This window comes from Rhinoraja longicauda, chromosome 4 (assembly GCF_053455715.1).
Source record: "Rhinoraja longicauda isolate Sanriku21f chromosome 4, sRhiLon1.1, whole genome shotgun sequence".
Taxonomy (NCBI): Eukaryota; Metazoa; Chordata; class Chondrichthyes; order Rajiformes; family Arhynchobatidae; genus Rhinoraja; species Rhinoraja longicauda.
The window spans coordinates 89,087,343-89,099,531 of record NC_135956.1 but is presented as its reverse complement, the minus strand read 5'-3'; the positions used below and the strand labels follow the sequence as shown (position 1 = coordinate 89,099,531).

The 12,189-nt window shown below is 43.4% G+C and overlaps 1 protein-coding gene across 3 annotated transcripts in view; it reads left to right on the top strand.

Moving 5' to 3' along the window:
- The window catches only part of reck (reversion-inducing-cysteine-rich protein with kazal motifs), a 133,861-nt gene extending 122,452 nt beyond the window's left edge, over window positions 1-11,409 (top strand). For all 3 annotated transcript variants that reach the window (XM_078398740.1, XM_078398738.1, XM_078398741.1), the window contains one exon: window positions 10,437-11,409. In XM_078398740.1, the coding sequence (XP_078254866.1) occupies window positions 10,437-10,643 (207 nt within the window). In that variant the 3' untranslated portion in view covers window positions 10,644-11,409. The remainder of the gene's footprint in view (window positions 1-10,436) is intronic.
- The last annotated feature ends 780 nt before the right edge of the window (window positions 11,410-12,189 follow it).

Genomic DNA, 12,189 nt, shown 5'->3' with positions numbered 1-12,189 from the left:
GAGGGGCTGAGAATGCTTATGGAGAATCTCAGCAGGTCAGGCAGCATCTCGGGAGAGAAGGAATGGGTGACGTTTCGGGTCGAGACCCTATATCAGACTGAAGAAGGGTCTCGACCCGAAACGTCACCCATTCCTTCTCTCCTGAGATGCTGCCTGACCTGCTGAGTTACTCCACCATTTTGTGAAATAAATACCTTCGATTTGTACCAGCATCTGCAGTTATTTTTTTACAATGCTTATGGAGAATGTTTTGTTGACCACCAGATTCAAGAACAGCTTCTGCCCCACTGTTATCAGATCACTGAATGATCTTCCCATAAATGAGGGTGTGATCCCAATTTTCTAACCTACTTCTTTGCAGACCTTGCTTTTTTTAAAATCTACACTTACTCCTTAACTAACGCTTTAATGTTGCATCAATATACTCTGCACTACTCTGCAATATTCTCCTTGCACTACCTGCCAAACTCATGCAAGGCTTAATTGTATTTATTTATAGTGTGATTTGACTGGATAGCATGCAAACAAAGCTTTTGCACTGTCTCAGTACATGTATCAATAATAACCCAGTACCAATACCAAATGTTAGCGATGTGACAAAGAGGAAGTCAGGGGGGAAATGGAAAGGGAGTTTTTGTAAATGTGGGAGGCATACTGCTGGACATGAAGGTTCTGCCACTAAACATAGAGCTGGGCTCTTCAGTGTAATCTAGATGTTGGAGAGGGTTTGACCAGAGACTATACGTGCCAGCACCGCTATTCAATGTCCATTCAATGGTCCTGCTGAGCCGGATGATCACAATTCACAGTGATCCGGCACAGATCTACTTGCACTTTATTCTGTCTTAAAACTGTTACAATTTGTTTCGTTGGGTTGTTGTTGTTTAAATTAATACTGACTAGCTAATTAAATTATTGCATCGTATGGGAGGCACATTCCCAATCTCGTTGTAACCCTGTACAATGACAATAAAGATATATTGTATTGTATTGTATTGATCACGGCTGATCATCCACAATCAGTACCCCGTTCCTGCCTCATGGAGGGATTTCAAAAATGGTTTTGATAAAGGATAGGGAGCAATTGAAAGTAGGTCGTCTTGCGTTTGAGGCAGCAGAAGTTATGTAACGCCCTCCAGGCGCTGTAGCCAGTGCAATGTGCTGTTGTCGATGGCCGTGAGGTCTACCCCTCCACCAGGGGGACGGAGGACAGCGCAGTCGAAAATGACGTGCTGCGCTGTTTGCTGGTCTGCTCCACACACGCAGGCTGCCGATGGACGCAACCCCCAACGATGCATGTTGGCGTTGAACCAGAAGCAGATGAAAGTAGGTAAGGAGTGTGCAGATTTAAAACAAAGGTTCAGACCTCGGGGTATATCTGAGTGGAACTCAAAAGACTTGTGAGAAATGTTGTATCTGGAAGTTATGACGTGAAGGGAGAAAGCCTCACGATACTGAAGAAGATGATTTAGATGAGCTTGGTCATGGATGGGATGCGAGGTCATGTGATCAGTTTAAAATAGATCAGCACACTCATGCTCACTTGCCTTCTGGATCAAGAGGCAAGAACCTTTGGAGGAGGAACTTTTTTGCCCAGAAAGTTGTGAATCTGTGGGATTCTCTGCCTCAGCAGGCAGTGGAGGCCAATTCTCCGGATGCTTTCAAGAGGGAATTAGATAGAGCTCTTAAAGATGGCGGAGTCCAGGGAGATGGGGAGAAGGCAGGAACGGGGTACTGATTGTGGATGATCAGCCAGTATCACGGTGAATGGTGGTGCTGGTGCGAAGGGCTGAATGGCCTCCTGCACCTATTGTCCATTGTCTATTGTAAATCTGAGAGGAACCATAGAAGCATGCAAACAAAGCTTTTTACTGTATCTCGGTACACGTGACAGGAACAAACTAATACCAATAGAAGGGTGTTGAAGTTAGAGAGAGTGCCATTTTATTATTTATTCCATTGCAACATGGATGGCGTATGTTTCTGAAAGAAAGAAATGCATATTCTACCAAGCAGTTCCTGGAAAATCACGCAGGAAAGTTGCTGAGAGAAGAAAGACAGCAGTGGGGTTCGTCATTGTTTTGCGCATTAGGTTTTAAGTAGAGTCTATCGTGGTATCCAGTGATGCTGAGTCTGAACTGGATTGGGAGTAAAGACAGTTAAGGCTGAAACTCTTTGAAAATTTAGAAAATAGACGATAGACAATAGGTGCAGGAGTAGGCCATTCGGCCCTTCGAGCTAGCACCGCCATTCACTGTGATCATGGCTGATCATTCACAATCAGTACCCCGTTCCTGCCCTCTCCCCAAAAGGCTGCATCGATCGTGTAATGGTAGGAAATTTTAATTGTAAGAACCTTGAACTGGATGAAAGCCCACAGGTTTGACTTCAGGACTTTCTCAGTGACATACTGCTCCTCAGCAGAGGGAGGCAAGGTGAACCACTGGCTCGGTTGGAGTAACTGTGCAGAGCAGCTGAGTGACCTTAAAATTATGCTAACATTGAGGAATTAAAATTTCACTTGAACTTTTCACAAAGTTGTCAGACCGACATTTTCAGAAGGATAGGATTGGTTCTCTGTAGCTCTTTCCAAGTGATTGCTGTTAAAACGTAGAGGTCTAATTGGACCCGCCTGACAACATTTGCGCTCAGACAGTTGAGTGCATCAAACTATTCGTAAAGTTCAATAAATTCCATGGCAATTTTCTCTTGATTGCTGGGCAATAAATATTGCCATGTGAACCAATAATGAAATAACTATAAACTGAAAATATTTAAGGGACCCCATTTGGTGTGTGTGGATTCCTTAGAGGGCTGGAGGATAGAAGATTCCGGTTGATGTCCTCCCTTATTGAATTGGAGCTTACACCGATCAGCCAAAACAATATGACCATTGACAGGCAAAGTGAATAACATTGATTATCGTGTTACAATGGCACCTGTCAAGGGGTGGGATATATTAGGCAGCAAGTGAACAGTCAGATCTTGAAGTTGATGTGTTGGATGCGGGAGAAATGGGCAGGAGTAAAGACCTGAGCGACTTTGACAAGGGCCAAATTGTTATGGCCAGACGACTGGGTCAGAGCATCTCTGAAACGGCAAGGCATGTGGGGTGCTCCCGGTCAGCAGTGGTGAGTACCGACCGACAGTGGTCAAACCACAAACCGGCGACAGACAGGGTGTTGGGCGCCCAAGGCTCATTGATGCGCGAGGGCAACGAAGGCTATCCCGTCTGGTCCGAACCGACAGAAGGTCGACTGTGGCACAAGTCACAGAAATTTTTAATGGTGGTGACGGGAGGAATGTGTCACAATACACAGTGCATCGCACCCTGCTGCGTATGGGGCTGCACACGGAGGACCAACAGCATATTAGGCAGGTGGGCATAATGTTTTGGCTCATCAGGTCATAATGTTTTGGCTGATCGGTGTATTTCTACTTCTGCACCGTGCGATGGTCAAGCAATCTGACACTTGGAGAATCTTACAGAATACTGTAGAATGAATAAGGTGTAGCTGAGTAGCATTGCCAGACATGTGGATTTGGATAATATTTGCAGAAGGCAGCAGGTAGGTGGAAACATGGATCGATCGTGTGAGAACCTCAGGGGCAACAGCAGCAGCAGCAAGAAAAGTCACTCAAGTAATTCCGTGGCTACAACTGAACGAGTAGGAATGGAACCAACCAGGTAGTTCAAGGTAGTTCAGCTTAGTTTGTTGTCACGTATACCGAGGTACAGTGAAAAGCTTTTGTGGAGTGCTAACCAGTCAGCGGAAAGACAATACATGACGTAGAAAATAAAAAGTGGGGTGAAATTAGCTACCCTCCTGTCCACAGGAACTGATCCAGAGTCTATGGAACATTACAAAACGATCACCAATGCATCCACGATTTCTAGGCCCACCTCCTTGAATAATCTGGGATGCAGACCATCGGGCCCTGGATATTTATCTGCCTATTTCGACGCTATGCCCCACTGGTTCCAGACACTTCAGCCAAGGGATCATCAGTTTAGCCTCCTCACTGTGAATCTCCATGTGAATTTTGTAATTTGATCTGAGAACACCTCACATTCTTCTAAAGTCTTATTGTACATCTAGTCTACTTAATCCTTCCTCATAGAAAATGGCCACCCCAGTAATCACTCTGGCCAGCCTATACTGCCGGCTGTCTATCGCGTATAATGAAAGCCGAACCATCATGGGGAATGGGGGATGCTGATTCAGAAAGTTTTCAGGAAATCAAAAGCATTTGGGGCAGTTCCTTGCACAGCTCAAAGCTGCTGCCTCACAGCCCCAGCGACCTGGATGTGATTCTGACCTTGGGCGCTGTCTTTGTGGACTTTGCACATTCTTCCTGTGACCACATGGATTTCCTCAGTGCTTCAGCTTCCTCACACATCCCGAAGGCATTTGGATTTGTATGCTAATTGGCTTCTGTAAAATTGCCCCTCATGTGCAAGGAGTGGATGAGAAAGTGGGATAGCATAGAGCTAGTGTGAAAGGGTGATCAATGGTCAGCGTTGACTCAGTAGGCTGAAGGGCTTGTTTCCATGCTCTAACTCCAAGCTAAACAAAAATGAAGCTATGGAACAAGTGAAATAAAATGTAATATTCTACAGTACTTATCAGTAGGTTGGGATTCGGCATTACCCAACAGGCAAGAGAAAAGACATAAGCTCTCCCTCTGTTTCCAGATAACCTAGCTTATATTGTATTTCCTTCATTTGGAAAATGACCGCATCAATAAGCAATGTTCAAAGTAAAATGTCGCCAGGCCCATTTAATTGAAGCATGAATAAAGGACAATAAGAGGAGGAGGAGAGGGTGCTGCACCAATGCAGGAGAGGTTGGGTCCACTTGGTCCAGTATTTACTAAATACAGAGGACATCTCGGATGTCCGAGAGTGGAAAGTCTCACCTTGTAAGCAGATGCAGCAGAGATGGAAATAAGGGGTGGAGTCATTGCAAGAGGCAGGGGGGAGGGGAGGTTTGAGAGGTGGGCAGAGGGCAGAAAGCAAATGGTGAGGGTAAAGGGTGGTTTGCCAAAAGATGTCAGGAAAGATGTCTTTTGTATTTCACTTTGTCAGTGATGGGAGCAGTTGAGTCAACTGCAGAGTGACATTGATTCCACAAGAATGTTTTTAAATCACAACCTTTAACGGTTGTTGCATTTGGAGTGTGAGGAGACTTGGCCCAGCCAATTAGACAGAAAAGTAGCGGTACAGGAGCAATGCTGGGATTAAAAGGCACCTTGAACTTTGATTGCTCAAGGAAGCCTGGTGTAAGGATCTGAGGGCTATTGGGACACTGTGACACCATGTGCAAAGAACCTCTATATTTTGGAAGTGAGACAAAAGTAGTTATGCTTAATGGTGAAGCCAAGTTATCTGCAATGGGAAATGTTAAAAAAATAACTGTAAAATCTTAACCTTCTCATCTCTAGTGAAACAGACTTAATTATAGTCATGAAAATCATTCATTGAAACTGATGGATCCTCATTTTAGTTTTAGTTTACGAGATACAGTGTGGAAACAGGCCCTTTGGCCCATTGAGTCCATACCGACCAGTGATCCCCGCATACTAATGCTATCCTATGCATACTATCCTGCTATCCTATCCTATACTAATGCTATTTACAGTTATACCAAGCCAATTAGCATACAAACTTGTACATCCTTGGCGTGTTGGAGGAGACCCACATAGGTCACAGGGAGAACGTACAAACTTCGGACAGACTGCACCCATAGTCAGGATCCAACCCGGATCTCTGGCGCTGTAAGAAAGTGACTCTACCGCTACACCATCCTGACACCCACTCGTCTTCAGTCTTTGCAACATTCTGCACTTTGGTCTCTGCCTTGATGTCACCTCTTTTCCATCAAGTTTATACAATTGTCTCGCTGTGATTACAGCGCAATGTGCATTGTGTCGGTTGGATCCATTGATGTCCTTTATACCTCAACATTGTCATTTCCAGACCCCCAGTAGGTCTGTCCTTAGACACAAAAATGCTGAAGTAACTCAGCAGGTCAGGGAGTTACTCCAGCACTTTGTCTATTTTTGTAAACCAGCATCTGCATTTCCTTGTGTCTCCAGGTCCTTCCTTAGCTTCCTCCTCTTAAGTGCATCTTTACAGTTCAGTGACAACTGAAAGTATGGCGTTTATAATGTTTAGTTTGTCTGTATTGCACTGACTGCAGTTCTATATCATTCTTCTTTCACTGGAATGATCCTACGCTATCACTATAAGAAAATAACTGCAGATGCTGGTACAAATCGAAGGTATTTATTCACAAAATGCTGGAGTAACTCAGCAGGTCAGGCAGCATCTCGGGAGAGAAGGAATGGGCGACGTTTCGGGTCGAGACCCTTCTTCAGACTGAAGTCTGCTTGACTTGCATCTCGTATTGAAAGAGTCTTAATGACCCTGTCTCAACACTCTATACACTCTACATCTGTGTCTTTAGTTATCTAAATCGCTAGCTCTCTTTGAACAGTTTCAAGCTAAACTACACCGTTGACGTCATTAGTTGAACCCTATGACTGAACCCCTCCAGGCCTATGCCCCACATGCAAGGTTTGCGACATGCATGTTTATAACTCTACATTCACGTTATTACATTTTTTTCATCCTATATCCAAGTTGCTCACATCTCTGCATTAGTTGCATTTCACAGTAAGCCTCATCCATCCATCCCCCTGGTTATAGAAACATAGAAAATAGGTGCAGGAGGAGGCCATTTGGCCCTTCGAGCCAGCACCACCATTCAGTGTGATCAGTAACCTGTGCCTGCCTTGTCCCCATATCCCTTGATTCCACTAGCTCCTAGAGCTCTATCTAACTCTTTTAAATTTATCCAGTGAATTGACCTCCACTGCCCTCTGTGGCAGAGAATTCCACAAATTCACAACTCTCTGGTGGAAAAAGTTCCTTCTCACCTCAGGTTTAAATGGCCTCCCCTTTATTCTTAGACTGTGGCCCCTGGTTCTGGACTCCCTCAACATTGGGAACATTTTCCCTGCATCTAGCTTGTCCAGTCCTTTTATAATTATATACGTCTCTATAAGATCCCCTCTCATCCTTCTAAACTCCAATGAATACAAGCCTAGTCTTTCCAATCTTTCCTCATATGACAATCCCTCCATCCCAGGGATTAACCTCGTGAACCTACGTTGCACTGCCCCAAGAGCGAGGACGTCCTTCCTCAAATTAGGAGACCAAAACTGCACACAGTACTCCAGGTGTGGTCTCACTTTCTGTGTGGGTTTCCTGCACTTTCTTGAAAGTATCAAATTTAAGATCCTTGTTCTGTTTTTTTTTAGCTTCTGGCCAAGCTTTCCAATTTATTACCCAGTTCTTTCAAACAAGGCCTCTTCTGCCTCCCTCTCACTCCCTGTACAATAATACTAATAATACTAGTAACAGAGCTTTCAGTTAACTACCTTCATTCCTTAGCAGCTCCACCTCCTTCCCTATTTGGAAGAAGTTTTCTTGCTGATGTTTGGAAGGGTGTAGATTTCGGTTACACTCCATAAAGACTTGTGAACATAATTTAGGCTAACACTGATTAGAGTTCAACTATGTTTGTGCTTCATATGACATAAATAGAATCCCAATTCCAGGTCCCTCCTGTGGTAGGAAAAAGGCATGCTAATTATGGGTTTAAGTCCCGTTGCAGAACACCTAATAATGGATGACATATTTTGGGTGAAAGAGCTGTCAGACTTGCCATCGTTCCAGTGAAACTTTAAACCAAGCCCTTATTTTCCTTAGCTTTGTCAAATATTTATCTCTCCACCAACTTAAGCATTATCTCATTGTTGCTTGTGGGATTTTACTTTGTGCATTTGGCTGCCACACTGGCTGCAACAGTGAGTATATTTCAAAGAAATTCATTGAAGTTATTAAAGTTGGGATGTAAATGTGGAATATTTATTTGTGATGCATCTTGGAAATTTATTTGAATTAAAGATACAAAAAAAATAGAGATTGTCTTTGCAACAAACAAAATCTGACTCTTCTGAATGCGATCATTTAACCCAGGTGATATTGTCACAGAATAAATTGTTTATTATGTATAGACAATAGGTGCAGGAGTAGGCCATTCGGCCCTTCGAGCCAGCACCACCATTCAATGTGATCATGACTGATCATTCTCAATCAGTACCCCGTTCCTGCCTTCTCCCCATACCCCCTGTCCAACCCCTTAATGATCTTTTATGTTTCGATAAGATCCCCTCTCATCCTTCTAAATTCCAGTGTATACAAGCCTAGTCGGTCCAGTCTTTCAACATATGACAGTCCTGCCATTCCAGTAATTAACCTGGTAAACCTACGCTGCACACCCTCAATAGCAAGAATATCCTTCCTCAAATTTGGAGACCAAAACTGCACACAGTACTCCAGGTGCGGTCTCACTAGGGCCCTGTACAACTGTAGAAGGACCTCTTTGCTCCTATACTCAACTCCTCTTGTTATGAAGGCCAACATTCCATTGGCTTTCTTCACTGCCTGCTGTACCTGCATGCTTCCTTTCAGTGACTGATGCACTAGGACACCCAGATCTCGTTGTATGTCCCCTTTTCCTAACTTGACACCATTCAGATAATAATCTGCCTTCCTATTCTTACCACCAAAGTGGATAACCTCACACTTATCCACATTAAACTGCATCTGCCATGCATCCGCCCACTCACACAACCTGTCCAAGTCACCCTGCAACCTCATAGCATCTTCCTCACAGTTCACACTACCACCCAGCTTTGAATCATCTGCAAATTTGCTAATGGTACTTTTAATCCCTTCATCCAAGTCATTAATGTATATTGTAAATAGCTGCGGTCCCAGCACCGAGCCTTGTGGTACCCCACTTGTCACTGCCTGCCATTCTGAAAGGGACCCATTTATCCCCACTCTTTGCTTTCTTTTTGCCAACTGCTAGCTAGCTGCTAGCTAGGTTTGCTAGTGCTACAAGCGTGGCTTTAAACTAAGTAGTGGGGGGGAGGGGTTGACAAATTGGGAATATGGAAATGGAGTTAAAGGGGAAGCGAATACAGATGAAACTGTAAAGGACTCTCGTATGAATGGGAAGGGAAGTTCTAGAAGGGATATGAGAGTAAGGTCAGGGCCAATTGTGACCGGTGTGAGAGGGGAGGTAAATACCGAAGTTAAAGTATTGTATTTAAATGCGCGAAGTATAAGAAATAAAGTGGATGAGCTTGAGGCTCAGTTAGACATTGGCAAGTATGATGTTGTGGGAATCACTGAGACATGGCTACAAGAGGACCAGGGCTGGGAGCTGAATATTCAGGGGTACACAACGTACAGAAAAAACAGGCAGGTGGGGAGAGGGGGCGGGGTAGCTCTGTTGGTAAGGAATGATATTCACTCCCTTGCAAGGAGTGACATAGAATCAGGAGATGTAGAATCAGTATGGATAGAGATGAGGAATTGTAAGGGTAAAAAGACCCTAATGGGAGTCATCTACAGGCCCCCAAACAGTAGCCTCGACATAGGGTGCAAGTTGAATCAGGAGCTAAAATTGGCATGTCACAAATGTAATGCTACGGTGGTCATGGGAGATTTCAACATGCAGGTAGACTGGGAAAATCAGGTTGGTAATGGACCCCAGGAAAGAGAGTTTGTGGAGTGCCTCCGAGATGGATTCTTAGAACAGCTTGTACTGGAGCCTACCAGGGAGAAGGCAATTCTGGATTTAGTGTTATGTAATGAACCTGACCTGATAAGGGGACTCGAGGTAAATGAGCCATTAGGAGGCAGTGACCACAATATGATAAGTTTTACTCTACAAATGGAGAGGGAGAAGGGAAAATCGGAGGTGTCAGTATTACAGTATAGCAAAGGGGATTACAGAGGCATGAGGCATGAGGCAGGAGTTGGCCAAAATTGACTGGAAGGAGGCCCTAGCAGGGAAGACTGTGGAACAGCAATGGCAGGTATTCCTGGGAATAATGCAGAAGTTACAGGATCAATTTATCCCAAAGAGGAGGAAAGATTCTAAGGGGAGTAAGAGGCACCCGTGGCTGACAAGGGAAGTCAAGGACAACATAAAAATAAAAGGGAGGAAGTATAACATAGCAAAGAAGAGTGGGAAGCCAGAGGATTGGGACTCTTTTAAAGAGCAACAGAAGATAACTAAAAAGGCAATACGGGGAGAAAAGATGAGGTACGAGGGTAAACTATTTTGCCCACTAATCTCCTATTTGGGACCTTGTCAAAGGCTTTCTGAAAGTCGAGGTACACCACATCCACCGGCTTCTCCCCTGTCAATTTTCCTAGTTACATCCTCAAAAAATTCCATTCTATTTTATTGTGATCCTAACTGTTCCATAAGATCTACTTGAACATTCTTAAACTTTTACCTTTGACAATGCTTGAAGTATTCATAACCAACATATGTTTTAATTTGCAGATTGAAGCTTGCAATAGAGAGGCTGAAAAGATCGACTCCCTGATACAATCTGCGAGTCCAGCTTTAATGGCCCATGTTCCTCTGTCAGCACTCACTACCTCACAGGTTCAAGTATCTTCAAGGGATTCAAGTGGCTTCGCAACGACAATCCTTTCCACAACTGCACTTTTGCTCAACCTAATTTTTGCTTTATCAGGGTTCTTGTGATTCCAATTGATATTGCGTGTTTTTAACCAGAACGTGGTTGCATTTAATTTGCCATTGAACTAAGTTGGAAGGTTTACCTAACGATTGAACTACAAATCCCAACATAGTAACGACAGAGGGCAAAGACAAGCCAGCAGGCTATATAAAGCTTAAACATCGGTATGTTTTTAAATAGAAGTAAAAATCCTGAATATATCTTTATACAAGCCTTTTATTGAAGGGATGTCTATTTTATTTTAAAGGAATGCAGTTTGATTTGATAGTTAAAAGTTTTAGTGTCTTTATATTTTAGAAGTTTGAAAGAAAATGGATTTTAATGTACAACAAATTACAAGTCTAGTGTGGGTCTAGACAAGTCAAGCCTTTGCTACTTGGCCTAAAACAAGCAAACAAATGAATTCACAATCTTTTCTAATGTATGGGTTCGACCAACATTGAATTAATTCAGGCTTATTTCAGCAGTTCTATAAAGCATGTTTGAACATCAATGGAAATAGTTGCAAACCTACAATTACATGCAATCTGCAGACCAGGAACTGACCATTTGGTGTGTGTCGTGTTTAAACTTCACATGAACCTCCATCTATCCTGCCTGATTTGCATCTATTCTTTGCATAAACACGTTAAACACGTCATTGAAATCTATTTCGGCCACTGCTGTGAACTCCCGAAGCCTGATTTCTTTCAAAGCAGCAAAACCTCTGCACAGGTAGACACAAAATGCTGGAGTAACTCAGCGGGTCAGGCAGCATCTCTGGAGAGAAGGAATGGGTGACGTTTTGGGTCTCGAAACGTCACCCATTCCTTCTCTCCAGAGTTGCTGCCTGACCCGCTGAGTTACTCCAGCATTTTGTGTCTACCTTCGATTTAAACCAGCATCTGCAGTTTTTTTCCCTAAAACCTTTGCTCATTGTTAATTCAAGTTAACCTGCTGCTTTCCAATCTCTGTCAACGGATTGCCTTTACCTGCTGCCTTTGTTATAGTTTCCTTGCTATTTGGTTAGTTTTAATATCCTTTTTTGGCCTAATCTTATTGTTCTGAAGTAGTTAAAAAAATTATTTTACCAAATTGCTAAGGCTGTAATTCTTTTAGCTAGCATTCCTCCTGTGTCATACTTATAACTATAATAAAACTCCAATAACGCATTGCCCCATTGTTTAGAAGTTCAAATGGTTCAGCATTGTTTTCCCGAGCTCCATTCAAATTTATGTGTTTTTCGCGCTTCCTTTAAACTAACAAATATCACTGGAAAATTCCTTGTTCTTAAAAAAGAAAGTGAATTATGGTGTGTTACCATAATTATCCTATAGCTTATAATCTTCGCTCAGTCTGCCTTAACCAACCTGATCGCCCGGTGGCTCAGCACTTCAACTCCCCCTCCCACTCCCAGTCTGACCTTTGTCATGGGCCTCCTCCAGTGTCATAGTGAGGCCCACCGCAAATTGGAGGAACAGCACCTCATATTTCACTTGGGCAGCTTACAGCCCAGCGGTATGAACATTGACTTCTCCAACTTTAGATAGCTCCTCTGTCCCTCTCTTTCCC